The 16,322-nt window shown below is 37.4% G+C and overlaps 1 protein-coding gene across 1 annotated transcript in view; it reads right to left on the bottom strand.

The window, feature by feature from the left end:
* Window positions 1–538: 538 nt before the first annotated feature.
* Window positions 539–16,322, bottom strand: part of LOC102827589 (60S ribosomal protein L17-like) — a gene marked incomplete at its 3' end in the record, with an annotated part of 49,799 nt that continues 34,015 nt past the window's right edge. Inside the window, exons 2-3 of the mRNA XM_006837672.1 lie at window positions 916–1,420; window positions 539–551 (exon numbers count right to left, since the gene is read on the bottom strand). Coding sequence (XP_006837735.1) covers window positions 539–551; window positions 916–1,420 — 518 coding nt within the window. The remainder of the gene's footprint in view (window positions 552–915; window positions 1,421–16,322) is intronic.

Below are 16,322 nucleotides of genomic sequence, written 5' to 3'. Positions count from 1 at the left end.
GTATTTTTAGTGATCAGCCATGGAAAAACAAATGGAGCAGAGTTCTATTATGATGCACATAGAGGAACCATCAACTCAATGCCAATGGATTTTTGGTTAATATCAGAAAAGAAACATTACCAATAAAGTAATAATGGAAGAATCATTTCCTAAATGTGCTAATACATTTGAAGATTAATTTGGTCAGTATATGCAGGGGACGAAGGCTCATGAACCTATATCCTTATTGTCTTTTATATAATGTAATCAATTGTTGATTAATTAAAAATTAATGTAGTGCATAGGACCTTAGGTGGAATACTAACCTTGTGAGGTGGGATATTCCCACTAGAAAGGACCAGCAATCCAGCCTAGAACAGCTAGAGCAACAGAAGATACTTTTTTTTTTTTTTCTTTAAGGTTTTTATTGTGGATTGAGTGAAAGTTTTCAGGGCACATCATCGGTTTCACGTTCAAACACTCATATACCTTGTTTCATTACATTGATTATAATCTCCTCCACATACCATCAGTTAACAGAGTTTCTCTCTTCCTCTTTAGCTTTTTTGGGGGGCGGGAGAGGGGAAACTTTGCCTTTTTGGAATTTACAGTCTCGGCTTTTAGGGAAGGTTTTTACATTTATCTGTGGGTATCCAGGGCTCATGTATGGAATTACTAACCAGCATAACTGAATAATCAGATGAGGGACATTTTGCTATGTCTGCTAGGTGGTTAAAGTCTGATCCTCAGAGCCTATGGTTTGGACGGTCAGCAACGCTTGGGCCCACAGGGCCTTGAACTCCTGACCGGGGAATAATAAATAGATTCCCCCTATTTATTATTTGTGTTTTTTTTTTTTAACTTTTATTTGCATTTTATTTTAAGCTTAATTTATTCCCGAGTCATAAGTTTTGTTTCTTCAGTTTCTTCTGAGATATCTTTTTCTTCTGTGCAACTTCCTTTTCTGGTTTGGGAACAATTTGTTCCTTTTCGGTGAGGATCATCTCAATATGGCCGGGAGAGCTCATGTAGGGGTTGATCCAACCATGAGCTCTGTAAGTTCTGTGGTGCATCTTGGGAGCTTTGTTGACTTGGATATGATCAATGACCAGAGAATCCACATCTAAACCCGTAAGTTCATAATTGCTCTCTACGTTTTTAAGCATGTGCAGCAAAAATTCAGCGCTCTTTTTGGGCCACCAACCCTGTGTCCAACCCCACTGTTTGTCCTGGGCACACCTACCAACGCTACCATTGTAACATCGGAATGGTACACATTGCTTCTGCAAAATGACAACTTTAACATAATTGGTGGCTTTCCAGATATGCATACCCTTGATGGCCTGAGCCATATCATGGGTGTTCTTAAAACAGACCGGGAAATTTGAACCTCTGGATTTGCAGGATTTTGTGGGGTTTTCTGGGTCAAGTGAGTAGCAAACTATTTTATGAGATTACTTCAGGCCATTTATGGGAAGAGGAAGAGAAGATACTTCTTGAAAGAAAGATCAGCAGGAAAAAAATTCAAAACAAAAATGGCAGTCTTTTCCAGCTACTACAAGAACAAGCAACTTGTTCACCAGGGAGCCATCAGGGCAAGCAATCACGCCCCTTTAGGGCAAACACCCCTCCAAAACTGAAACACAAAGGGAACACATGAGCAGGCATGTATGGTTGCTGGTGACCATGTTGGTCTACTGATTAGTGGAAGAAAAGAAAAGGCAGCAATGATAATATGGGCTGAGTTCAACCGTGTCCCATAGACTCCTGCTGACCTAGAGATGAGAGAGGGAGGAGGAAGGGCTGGTTGGTCTGAAGTGTGGTGAGACCTGGGGACTCCTGAGCCCATGAACAAGGAAATAGCCATGAAGGGCTAGAGCTGAGAGTGACGCATCCAACTGATATGAAGTGAAGGGAGGTGCACAAGAACAACCTGATATGAAGTGAAGGGAGGTGCACAAGAAAACCTAGCGTCGATGGCTTGATGATCAGAACTTGACTAAAGGAAGTTAAAAAAATAATTTTTGATAAAGGAAACAAGTGTAAATTGCTACAATTTGGTGAACGTGACCTATACTTTTGGATGTAATAGCTCAAAATACCAATTGAGAGGGAAGGAGTCTTCACATCACATATCAATCCTATCCCCTCTGTGTACAGAGTAAATAGGGACAGGCAACTTGGACATTGGCTATCTAAAATGAGTAGGTGATAAAGGCAAGAAGTGACTGGCTTACAAGTTTTCAACAGGAAGTTTAGTTTAAGAGTGTGTGGAGGAAGATAGGGTCCCCACTGAATAGTTTTCATCTAGTTTAGGTGAGTCTGGTGAAAGGAGATGGGTATAAGATTCTTATGATTCAATAGTGAGTAACTGTTACCATGACTAATTGCGACGGTCACAACTGTAAAGGTAGAAATTTTGTAACCAAAAGGGGGAGTAGTTAATCTTATATTCCAGGAGGAGAAGACCCTAGAACCAATAAGGGAGAAGAGCATGACCAGAATGTTGGACCCTATGTAGAGGGGCAGTGACACCAGAGATGGAAGCAGAGATGAGGACATGGAGAAAGAGAGCAGCTGAGGACTCTAGACTCATGGAAAGAGAAAGACTGAGTGCTTGTGGCCAGGAAGCAGGCTTACATAATGTGCCCCTTGATTGTTTAAATTAGTATATATTCTTGAGTGTTTTTGTGTACATCCAAAAAAAAAACAAAAAACAAACAACCCAGAGGGAATAGGAATAGAAGCAAATACTGTTGAATGATGATGCACAGAGGAGAGTGTAATCATTACAATGAAATGATAAGTATAAAACCGATGTTCTCCCATGTAAACTATCACTCAATTCACAATAAAAACTAATTATTAATAGATATAATGAATTATTAATTATTAATAGATATAATTTGGGAAAAGTGATCTGGATAATTACTCATTTTTTAGAGAGGCTAATTTTTTAACGAAACAAGCATACAAAAGTAATCAAGAGATATCTAAATGCAAAAGCTAGATCTGTAAATATCATCTCATCAATGAGAAAAATCAAGAACAAATTTAAGGGCTCTAATACATGGCATAAATACATTATCAAACATTACTAAAAATACAAATGGTGGTGGTGGTATATCGGGGAGTCAGTTCTGACTTATAGCAACACTGTTCAGGGCTTCCAAGGCTGTAAATCTTTACGGTAGCAGAAAGCCTCACCTTTCTCCCATTAAGCAGCTGGTCATTTTGAACTGCTGACCTTGAGGTTAGTAGCCAGACTCATAGCCACTACACTACCAGAGCCCCTTGAAAACACAAACAATACAAGACAAACTAGAGGACAGAACCTCCTAAAAATTAGACACTTAAGTTCATCGAAATATTTCACTGAAAGAATTAAAAGAAAACCCATAAATTAGGAAAAAAAACATTGGCAATGATGTATCTATAAGGGACTAATCACTAAAACTTATAGAGTACTTAATTACCTCAATAAGAAAAAGATAAAAATTATTCAATTAATTCATGGAGTGAACATACACAGATACTTCACCAAAGAAGACATTTAGGCAGCCAACAAATATTTGAGATCATTAGGCATTAAAGTAATTAAAATCAAAGCAAAAATGATATATCTTCTCACCCCAGTATTAATAGCAATGCTTTAAAAAAAGAAAACCCTTATACATTTCTGGTAGGACTATAAAATGCTCTGAAAGAGATTTTAATAGAAAATCCTGGATAGAGTGGGTGAAAAATGTGGAACAAAACTCAAAGTCATAAAAAAGGAAAGGATAATCAGGCTTACTGGTAGGATAGATATTGGTGGACCCTCAAGTCCTTAGTCACTCTTCAGATCTGGAAATGATGTCACCTCTATGGCTCAATATACAGCCAAACAATGACTAGGTCTATTAGGGGAATAAGGACCCCTGGAATCTTAAAGGGTTATGAGCTAGGCTGTTCACTTCAAGTTCAGAAGTTCAAATCTACAAGTAGCTCGTCAGAAGAAAGATGAGGCTTTCTGACCTGGTAAAGATTTACAATCCAAGGATTGCTATGAGTTAGAACAGACTAGACAGTCACTTAACAATAATAACATAAAGAAAATGGTATCATTCATGAGGTATACACACCTTAGTATAAGCAACTATATGAGATCAAAAGAGCAGCATTTACCCAAGCACAAAAATCAGAAGGTTTAGAAAAGAAAGAGGAATGGAAGCAGGAAACATGGAGGAAGTGATATTACATTAAAGGGATTACAGTCAATGAGATGAAACAAAATGTGTATAAATTGTTGAATGGGAAACTGGTGATCTGCTCTGCAGCTTTCACCCAATTCATAATAAAAAAAACTTTAACAAAAACAAGGGAGATTATTCTATATTTAGTTTCATAGATACAATTATTCTCACATTTTAAAAAAGTTAGTAGAAATTCAAAGGCAAATAAAAAGTTGGTCTTAAGTCTGTATCAGATAGCATCATTTGAATTTCATCATTTTTAAATGTTCATTTATTTGATAACTATTCATATTCAACATTTACTTATCTTCTTGTTTAATCACTATAATTCTTCCCTAATTTACTACTTATTTATGTTCTTTTATCTTTTGTCTATTTAGGTGTTTATCTTTTTCTAGTCATTTTACATAGGGGACAATATTTTTATAAATAAAACAAAAGGAATAATACATCTAGTATTAATTAGAAAATCACTCAGACTCACTAGTTAACAAATAAATATAAGCCAAAGCTGCAATGAAAATCTTTTACCTGTTTTTTAAAATGAAGATAATTCCCCACACTGACTTGGGTAAAATTACAAATACTTAGGGAGAAAATGCTTAACCATGCAGTTTGAATTTACAATTAGGACAGGGTTTGCGAATATTTATGAATTGCTATAAAAAGTATAATGATGGTAAGCTCAGATCCTAAAACCAAACAAATAAGCAGCTATAAAATTTAGAAAATTTTATGATGAAAAACAAATTCTAAATAATTCCATCATAGGAATGGAAACAAATTATGGAACTCAACAGAACTCAGTACTGCCATTAAAATGATTATTGCAAAAATGATATAACAGTACGGAAATTCTTATGATAAGTATGTCATAGAAAAAATACAAAAGACAAATGGTGTGCATTGTGACAAAACTTAAAAAAATGGAGAAAAATGTACTAAACCATTAATCTTGAAAATATCATTTTAATATAAAAAAGTTCAGTTCCTTTATTTCATAAACACATAGTCTTTATATAGCAATTAAAAGAGGTTGGGTCACATTAGTCTCCATGATGGTGAGATCAGAAGAACTAGATGGTACCTGGCTATTTCTACTGACTATTCTGAAAGGACTCACCACAGAAAGTGCTGGATAGAGTAGGAGAAAAATGTGGACTAAAACTCAAAATCATTAAAAAAGACTAGGTTTGCTGGTTGGATAGAGACAGATAGAACCCCTGAGGTTATATATAGCCTTTAATCACCCTTTAAGTACATAAACACACTTACTCCCATGGCTCAATTTTCAGCTAAACAATAGACAGATCTATAGTCGGTGGTGGTGTGCCACCAAGTCAGTTTCGACTCATAGTGATCCTATGAAGGGTTTCAAAGGTTCCTCTTTCTCCCATGGAGTGTCTTGTAGATTTGAACTGCTGACTTGGGGTTAGCAGCCCAGCCTCTGGTCCATTAAACTACTAGGGCTCCAGACAGGTCTATTTGTTGTTGCTAGGTGCCATTGTAGGCACCAACTCGTAGTGACCTTATGTACAACAGAATGAAACACCACCAAGTCCTGAGCCCATCTCTCAATCTTGCTATGCTTGTATCCATTGCTACTGTCACTGTGCCAATCCATGTCATTAGGGATAGCACTGGAGAGATATGCACACTTTAGACTAATCAGTCATTAGAGATCACTAGGGCAGTATTTGTCTAAGGACAAAGTTCAAAAGGATAAGGAAAGAAGGAGAAATGGAAACAGGAAACATAGGTGGAAGTGAGATAAGAGATGTTTAACTGTGGGGATTACAGTTGAAGAGAAGAAACAAAATGTGTATAAATGGAAAACTGATCTGCATTGTAAACCTTCCCTCAAATCACAATTTAAAAAAAAAAGAGTTCAGTTCAATATATTAATCAATATGATAACTTCATTATGATAAGATACGTCTTCATCCTACCCCAATCACAATTAAAAAGGGAGAAAATTTCATCATTTTCTCTGTTTCTTCTCCTTAGATTGCTAACTTGAGTTTTAGGCTCCTCCTAAAGTTGGAAGTTTTCTTATCCTACTGCATGATCCTCTTAGGGAGAATCAGCTCTTTCTCTTCCTTGGTCCCTACATAAAATATTCATTCTTTGCCTGGAGGGCTTGTAATAATCAAAAGAAACACTCACTCCTGCTTAGCTCCAAAACTAGAGACATAAGTGAGTGCCGTCCACCCCTCTTGGGACCCCTCCCCTCCATAGGAGCTTGGGTCACACAGATAGCTTCACTCTTCAGAAAGATTTTAAAAAGTCACTGTGTCTCCCTTCAGTCTTTAAGCCCTTATATGTTCTAAAAGTTCAGGAGCTGTGGATAAGATTCTAGAACTATCTCTCTAAGAATCTCTCTATCCAATGCTTCAGTTCTAACAAGCTGTTGTTAAGTGTCTCCTCCTGTTGTCAACCTTATATACACAGAAGGAGACATTATTCACTTCTGAGTCATTCTATGATCATCAGCATGTTGGAGTCAATAATTTTGGCTATTAATTCAATCCATCCCACCAAGGATTGCACTTACGCACAAGAGTGATTTACTTCACAAAATGACTGATTTCTCCTGATGATGTGTCAAAATCAAACTAGTTGGACAATGTTCAACAAGTTGTTGTAAAGTAATAGATATCTCAAAGTCTCACATGTTCCAAATAGGCACTTATTTTTATTTTGATGATTAAAATATAATTTGTGAATAATAAAAAAAAGAAATGATAACTCAAGAATCAAAAGTGCTAGATCTTTCGTGATCGACTAACTTCTATGCCTGGTTCAGTGTTCTTAAGCCCCCTAAGCTTATTCCCTCTTTTGTAATAAAGCAGGGTCACTATGAATTGGAACAGACTAGATGATGGCACTTAACAACAACAACAATATTTGTTTTACTTTTTCTATGGGAGGTGGTAGTGGCAGATAATTTGTTTACTCTAAGTATTATATCAACATTATTACAATTGATTATTTAACAAATAGAAATTTTCTTATGTATTCTACTTTTGTTTTTAATATGTCTGAATTATTTTCCTCTTTTAAGTGGTGAATGATCAATAGTGAAATAATCTGAAGTATTGAAATCATCAGAAGTCAAAAGTTAGTATTACCACATATTCATTGAGGATTATTAGAACACCCACTAAGCACACACACAAATACAATACCTGTTAACATTTGACAGACTGCTTGAGAGAAATCTTTTTTTCTTAACTAAAAATTAATAAGAATGAGATGTCAAGCATCTGGAGACAAAAGCATGTCAAAGCTTTCTTTTTAATGAGCACAAAAGATATATTCGTGGGGTTAGACACTTAGAAAAATAGTGCTATGCATGTATTTGAAAGAAGCTTTTTGCTGAGGATTATTGCTTTGATTCAGATTCAGATGAAATAGTTTTCTTTAATCAATAAATTTCTTCCTTAGAAGCAAGTTCCCTATACAATTATTTTGATCAGTGGCAACTTATATCTCATTTTAGGGCAGAATGACAATAGAGGTGTTTTGTTCGAGGTTAGTACAAACTGATAATCCTTGCAAATCCAATCAATTATGGGGAAGAGCCCAGAGCAGAAGGAGAGTAAAAGCCTGACCTCTACTGGCTGCAAGTCGTTCCTATGTACTTTTCCCTCAAGGTCCCTTCCACTCCTCACTAGCACATGAATGTTCAACTTCCTAATAGGTCAACCCTCTCGCATAACACAGTAAGTGTTATGGTGTTTCATTCTTCCATAAGGAAGAGCCTCCTATTCTAGAGGAATCTGGTTCACTAAAGGGAATGCTTATGAGCACAGAGAGCATCTAGAGGTACTTGCCTGTTTAAATCTCATTCCTCTTTCTCCCTTTCCTCATCACATACGGATTTTGGCTTGTTAAGTAGCATTCAGCCACACAGCATCCATCACTCCAACTTTCCTGTCTGCACTCTCAGCCACAATTAGAGCACAATTAGAGCCACAATTAGAGCAAGAACATCTTAACAAACAAGACAACATCTTCATCTGGGTATGCTTAAGCAAATATGTATAAGCCACTACATTGCACCACCAAAAAACAGTGCCTCCTTCACATACTTAAAAAGAATGGAAAAAAATACAAATATGTGTGTGTATACATAGACATGAACACATATATGCATGTATCTGCAGATAAGTATAGATCAAATAATTTTGAAATGTGAATTACTACATTTAAATAACAGAATAATAATGAAGTGTGAAAGTTCCAAAAGAACATGGAAATGTTTAGTGTTATTTTTCACCAAATTATATAATTGTAATGTTGACAGAATCCTTCAAAATTATCATTGCATCTTATATGTGAGGACCCAGAGGGATTAAATGATCAGAACCAGAGCCCAGATCTCTTCACTCTTGGTCAATTGTGCATGTGCGTATTTTACACAAGATCAAATACTTCATTTATTCTTGTTGGTAAGTGGTGTCAAGTTGGTTCCAACTCACAGCAACCCTGTATAGGTTTTCTGAGGAGTGGTAGGTGGGTTTGAATGACTGAACCTGTGGTTAGCAGACCAGTGTTTATCCTACAATGCTGTATCAGGACCCCACATACCTCATTGGAATACTGAAATAATCAACCCAAGATCTATTTGTGGCCATTACATCTCACTAGAGGATTACAAGGATCAAACACGAAAAGCTGAAAGTTTAGATGCAACTTCCTCCTGTTCTGTTGACCTCATATCATATATCATATCCTGTGGCACTCATCTTGTTTCCTGTCTCACCACTCATTTCTCAGATTTTTTTACTTACACCAGCCAACCCTGCATGTGCCTCATGTTGCAGCACTGCGCCTCTTGATCTCTGGTGGTGGCGGTGTGCTATCAAGTTGGTTCTGATTAATAGGGTTTCCTAGGCCGTAAACCTTTACAGAAGCTGAAACCCTCATCTTTCTCCTGCTGAGCAGATAATAGATTCAAACTGCTGACATTGTAGTTAGCAACTAACTATGCAACTAGGGCTCCTTCCCTAACTTCATTTGTTGTTAAGTTCTGACAGGTCAGTTCTGACTCGTAGCAATCCTGCATAGGGTTTCCAAGGATGAACTGATGGGCTCGAACCACCAACCTTGTGGTTGTTTTTGTTTTGTTAAGCGTCATCTAGTCAGTTCTGACTCACAGTGACTCTGTCTGTGTAGGGTTTCCAAGGAGTAGCTGGTGAGCTTGAACCATCGACCTTATGGTTCAAACCAGCCTTGCAGTCCACCACATTAACCTGCAGTGCCACACCAGGACTCCAGCTGTCCAGTAATCGTTAGATTGATCCCTCACTCACATTTGTTATTGTTTGCCATTGACTTGTTTCTGACTCATAGAGACCCTATATAGGGTTTCTGAGAAGTGACAGGTTTAAAGCACCGACCTTGCAGTTAGCACCCAAGTGCACAGCATCAGGACTGCATTGTTGTTGCTGTTAAGTGCAGTCAAATCAGTTCTGACTCATAGCGAGCCTTTATAAGATTTCTAAGGCTGTAACTTTGTACAGGAGCAGAAAGCATCGTCTTCCTCCCATGGAGCAACTGGAGGGCTCGAACCACCAACCTTGTGTTTCGCAGTCCAGTGTTTATCATACATAGCCATCATGCTTCTAGGAGTCCATTTGTTGTTGTTAAGTGCCATTGATTTGGTTCTGACCAAAAGCGACCCTGTATAGGTTTTCCAAGGAGAGGTTGGTAAACTTGAACTGCCGACCTTGTGGTTCAATTCAACTTTGCAGTCCCACACATTAACCTACAGTATCACTCCAGGACTCCAAAACTCCATTGTTGTTGTTGTTAAGTACCGTGGATTCGGTTCCGACTCATAGCGACCCTGCACAGGGTTTCTGAGGCTGTAAATCTTTACGGGAGCAGAACGCCTTATCTTTCTTCCGTGAAACAGCTGATAGTTTCGAATTGCTGACCTTGAGGTTAGCAGCCCAATTCGTAACCACTACGCTACCAATACTCCATTAGTCACTTCAAAAAAAAGACAGAGAAAAATGACACCAACCATCCCTCCCACCGTATTTTATTCTTCTGAGTTTGATAAGTTATTGCCCCACACTCACAGTTATGGGGTTTATTATGGAAGTTAACAGTTTACAATCCAGGATCAGAAATGTTATTTAAAACAGTTCTTTAGTTAAGACAGTCTCTCCTCAGCTGTGCCCTCAGACAGGCCTCTCTCTGCCTAAGCAATGTTACAAAGCTCTTTTAGGGCTAATGATAAATGCTCGCAGGGCACAGCACCCCAGCATAAATCTCAGCCTGAAGTCTCTTAGCTTTAGCTCTGTAGGTCAGCAAACCTAGCTCCCCCGATTAAGTGCCTGGAGGACAACACTGTGTAAGCCAGCCTTCTGCCCCAAATCACTCAACTGTACTTGTTCAGTGGGCTAGAATCCCACTGGTGTTTCATGCTCTGGGATCTGCTACTGCTGTTCATCTGTCATTCCTCTGCTACTTCTCCAGTGTCATGGCTTTCTAACCCTGGGTTCCTGTCGAGTCGGTCACAACTCATAACAACCCTGTTCAGGGTTTCTAAGGAGCGATTGGTGAGTTTGAACCATTGACTTTGTGGTTCAAACTAACCTGGTGGCCCATTGCTTTAGGCCACAGTGCCACACCAGGTCCCCCTTTGAATAGATTGTTGTTGTTGTTAGGTGCTGTTGAGTCAGTTCCAATCCATATGAACTCATGCAGATCACTTAACTTGCCTAAATTTCATTGCTTTTATTGGAAAGATCAGGACACTTGCTATGCAATCAATTTCATGTATATCAGAGTAGAGCTGTGTTTCAAAAATTCTTCTCACTTTTCTGAAGTAGATCTCCAACCTTTCTCTAAGGCACTCCTGGTAGACTCAAATGGCCAGCCTTTTGATTATCAGCCAAATGCATTCATCAATTCATCAACAAGGAACTGTCTCTCATGTTAAAATGGAAATAATAATAAATTCCATTACACTTAGTTAATCTGAGGATTCAATAAATCAGTGCATAGAAAATATCTACACCATCTGAACAATTAATAAATGTATACTGTATCTCTAAAATGAAGTCCTGGTGTGGCGTTGCAGGTTAATGCACTGGACTGCAAGGTCAGTTTGAACTGCAAGGTTGGAGGTTCAAGCTTACTAGCCACTCCTCAGAAATCGTATATAGGTTCACTGTGAGTCAGAATCAACTTGACAACATGTAACAAAAACAATAACATATCTCTAAAAGAAGATAATGGTGGAAAGTGTTTCAATTATTTTTTTAAAAAACAGCTTGGAGGAAATAATGTAAGCATCTTGAACTGGTAAATGGTTTTAAAAACTGTGGTATACCAATATCTTGGAATACCACAAAGCAACAAAAAAGATTAAACTACTGATACACATAGTAACTTGGATAGATCTCAATGGCATTATACTAATTGAAAAAAATGATAGAATCTTAAAAATGTATGACTCCATTTATACAATATTCTTGAAATGACAAAATTATACAGATGAAAATTAGACATATTTTCCAGGGTCTTGGAGAAAGAGAAGAGTAGTTGTGACTTATTTATAAAACTAAGCAATGATAAAACAAGGGATGTTTATCATGGTGGAACTGACTATGGGGGTAATCTCATTAATCTACACGGGCAATAAAATATCAAATTAAGTAGCCACAGATAAGCACACCAATACATGCATGTAAAGTCGTTGAGATGAGAGTAAATTCTGTAGACTGTGCAATGTCAATTATGTGGTTATGATATTGTACTTTTGCAATGCAAGAATTTCAAGGGAAATTAAGTGAAGGATTCACAGAATCTCTCGATATTCTTTCTTTTTTGTGACTCGCAGGCTTTTTATTTATTTTTAAGTTTTTATTGTGAATTGGATGAAGGTTTATAGAGCAAATCAGCTTTCCAATCAACAATTCAGACACATTTTGTTTCATACCATTGATTGCAATCCCCACAATGTAAACATCACCTATTCCATCACGGTATACTTTCTTCCAACTGCAGATGACCCATCAATTATCTCAAATAAAAATCTTAAAAAAAAAACACTAATCCCACCCACCCCACCCCACCCCTGGAGCCCATAGGACTCAGTAAAATCTTAAAATAAAAATTAAAACATTTACTTGTAAAAATGATAAATTCAATAGAAGCACTCTCCATCAAAATTGTTGAAAATCCTTACAAAAAATTAAGACTTCCAATTGATAGGCAAATAGATTATTTTGTCCAACTATTTATTTCTTGGAAGAAAGATATATAATAAAATTAAGTCTCCATTGATAATTAATTCACTTCCAATCTGAATACTGAATGTAGTAAGTGCTGACTTTCAGCCAACAAATTCAAAAATAGCTCATCCTGGACTCCTGGCATCTACAATCAAGGAGTCAAGGATCAGTTGGGAGCTACATACACACACACACACATGCACACACATCAACAAATAAAGGAAAGGGAGCCTGATGTTAAGAGGAAATAGGAGCAGGAAACAGAGATTTTGTTTGTAAATGTTTTTCCTGCCCTTCCCACCTGGTTTACTTATGCTGACAGAATTTTCTTCTTTGGTCCTCACTAGTTATTTACCAAATTCTAAGACTAAATTATTTTAAGTCACCAGGGAAGGAAATGCTGACCACTGATGTGTACTGAATAACATCAGCTGGGCTGAATCAATGTGCATGGGAGTTTCTTAGGGGCTTGGCATTTGCCTTGGTGGTATTTTTTTGACAACTGCTGTGTTCTTGCTACTGCAATGTTCTATATTATTAAACCTTCAGTGATTTGTTTACAAATTTTTCATCCCATCTAAGAACCTTGAAAGAATTCTCTATATTCTCTTGACACTCAGAAGTTCCTCATTCTGTGATAAAGTGCTACTGGGAACGCCTTGAATCCCATAGGCCCACACCACTCTCACAATTACCTACTGGGGACATTTCAGTTGAAAACTAGGAGGAACTGTTCAGTCAGTTAAAATATCACTCTGCTAAATATCAATGTCTGTTTAGTGGAATTCAAGCTGTCTATTAAGGTGGATCTTTTCAACTTACCTGAGATAAAGAACTAGTTGCAGATTGATATATCTGGAAAGTGCAAAAAATAAACAAAAAAAATATTGGAAAAAAACAAATAAACACAAAAAACCATGAAGACATAGAAAAGCTCAAAATTTTTGTTATTAAATTGAAAAGTACAGGTATAGAATTACTCTGACAAAGTGCTATTGTTGTTGTTAAGTGCCGTCGAGTCTGTTCCGACCCATAGCGACCCTGTACAGGGTTTCCGAGGGTGTAAATCCTTACAGGAGTAGAAAGCCTCATCTTTCTCCCGCGGAGCGGCTGGTAGTTTCGAACCGCTGACCTTAAGGTTCGCAGCCCGATTCTTAACCACTACGCTAAGTGCTATAAAAACCTCTAAATACTTCACTCTCAGTTTCTGTACTAATTTCAACACAAGCATTTCATGAGCCAGCATTGGTTCACAGACTGCATTTCAAATAGTGCTGAGCTCTGGGACATCTGATCATCCTCACTTTCTTAATATTTTTCTCATAATTAGTGTCTCACCATCCCCCTCCATTTCTTTTCTCTGTATCTGTTCTTTGTCACTTCAACTTGGTCCTCAAACATGTGTTGTCTCACTTACTCAATAACTAAAGAAAGAAAATGGGAAAGCCTAATTTTTGAAGCCTGAAGCTTGACCTTTACTTTCTCAATGGTTAAAAAGATCCTGTAAGGTAGGGATTAGCATCTCAAGAAAACCAAGGTGAATCACTTTGTAAATAGCAGGACCACACATTAAACCTTGTGTGTTGTTGTTATTCTTCAAAACTTTAGTGTTTTCCTAGAAATTTGTATCTTCTACTAAAATATTCTATGATGAGTATTGCTTTTGTAAATCATGGCCATATGTAGTCATCATTTTCTAACAAAAGGGGGTCAATTCATTTTGTGTCAGGCTGAGAGTTTGGTTGGTTCTAGTGCCATTTTATTATTTAAAAAAGAAAAAAGATGGAAGGAATGCACAGAGTAGTTGTACCAAAAATAACTGGTCAATGTACACCCATTTTTAAGAGGTACCATATGATCAAGAACTGATGGTATGAAGGGAAGAGCCCAATCTGCACTAAAGGCACTGGCAAAAAATAGGATTCAGGAATTGACAAACTACACATGAAATGTTTCAACAAACTGATGCACCACTGGAGGTTCTCAACTGTCTATGCCAAAAATTTGGATAGCTACATGGCCAACTGATTGTAAGAGATCTATATTTGTGTCCATTCCAAATAACAGTGACCCAACAGAATACAGAAATCATTGAAAAATATCATTAATATCACATGCAAGTGAAAAAGATGATTCAAAACCACCTGCAACAGTGCATATGCAAGGAACTGCCAGAAACTCCAACCAGATTCAGAAGAGGACATGGAACTAGGGATATCATTGGATCTTGGCTGAAAGCAGAGACTAGTAGAGAGAGTTTGCTTGTGATTTATTGAATATGCAAAGGCATTCAGCAGTGTGTTTTATCACAAACTCTGGATAACATTATAAAGTATGGGTGTTCCAGAACATTTCATTGTGCTCATGAGGAACTTGTATATATACTAAAAGACAGTCATTAGAACAGAAGAATGGGATACTGAGTGGTTTAAAATCAGAAAAAGTGTTCCTTAGGGTTGTATCTTTTCACTACACTTACTCAATCTGTGTGCTGAGCAAATAATCTAAGAAGCTGGATTATATGAAGAAGAATGTGGCATCAGGACTAGAAAAAGACTCATTAACAACCTACAATAAACAGTACAACCTTGCTTGCTGGAAGCAAAGAGGACTTAAAATATGAGACTGAGTCAAAAATTACCTGCCCTCTGGCTATAGAATTTACTTTAATCAACTTTTAGTAAAGACAAATGCATATATTGACATCATCTCCCTGGTTGTCAATATACTTTGTCCATCTGTCAACAACCTTTGTTATTCCATTATCAAAAAAACATTTTAGGCTGAGCTGAGTCATAAATGTGCCACTGTCTTCACTTCTTCATCAGAGGTAAATTGTCCTTGAAAGTCTGATTTCAGGGCAGCAAACAAGGGAAAGTCTGATGGAGCAAGATCAGGACTTTAGGGAGGATGCTTTAACAACTCAAAATGAAGTTTTTGCAGAGTGTCAACAGTGTGGGCAAAGGTGTGTGGACATGCATTGTCATGTAAGTTCCCAAGGCTCTTGGATAGCAGTCCTCTGCTATAATTCCAAATTTAGTCTTCAGCTCTTCAGTGAGCATTTCACTGTAAAGGACCACTGTTGATAGTTGAAACTTTTTCCTGACTGCACTCCAACATTGGCACTTTCCAGCTGATGTTTGACTTTTGAACTTTTACTTGGTCAGTGATTGAGATATTTCCATTCCATACTCTGATGTCTACTCTCAGACTCATAGTGATAAATCCATGTGTCATCACCAGTAACAAAATATCTGTCCAAATTTTGTTTGCAGATGTCCAAATGCTTCTCTTTATGCTCCTCTGTGAGTTGTTTCAGTGCCCATCCAGCACAAGCTTTTTGAAACCCAAGTCTGTCATGGATTACTTCATAAGCAGAGCCATGGCGGATTTTCAGATAATTTGCCACATAATCAATCCACTGTCACTCATCTATTCAACAGAGTTACTTCATGTGCACACTCAATGTTGTCATCAGCTGTGGAGGTGGGCGGGTATTTTAGTGTAACCAGAGTACAGATGAGTTTTTACTCACCTTTGTACTTACTGATGAAGATCGAACACTACAACATTCAGTATAGAAAAGAAAAATTCTCACAACTGGACCAATAAATGACATCATGATAAATGGAGCACTGATTAAAGTTGTCAAGAATTTCATTTTGCTTGGATTCACAATTAATACTCATAGAAGTAGCAGTCAGGAAATCAAATGACATATTAAACTAGGTTGGGTTGTCTGCATATTGCAGGTTATTAGTGAGTCTTCTTCCAATCCTAATGCCACGTTCTTCTTTATATAGTCCAATTCTCAGATTTTTTTGCTCAGAATACAGATCAAATAAGTATGATG

Source organism: Chrysochloris asiatica, unplaced genomic scaffold, assembly GCF_000296735.1.
Source record: "Chrysochloris asiatica unplaced genomic scaffold, ChrAsi1.0 scaffold00022, whole genome shotgun sequence".
Lineage (NCBI taxonomy): Eukaryota > Metazoa > Chordata > Mammalia > Afrosoricida > Chrysochloridae > Chrysochloris > Chrysochloris asiatica.
Note: the sequence above shows the minus strand (reverse complement) of the source record. Positions and strands in the feature narration are given on the sequence as shown.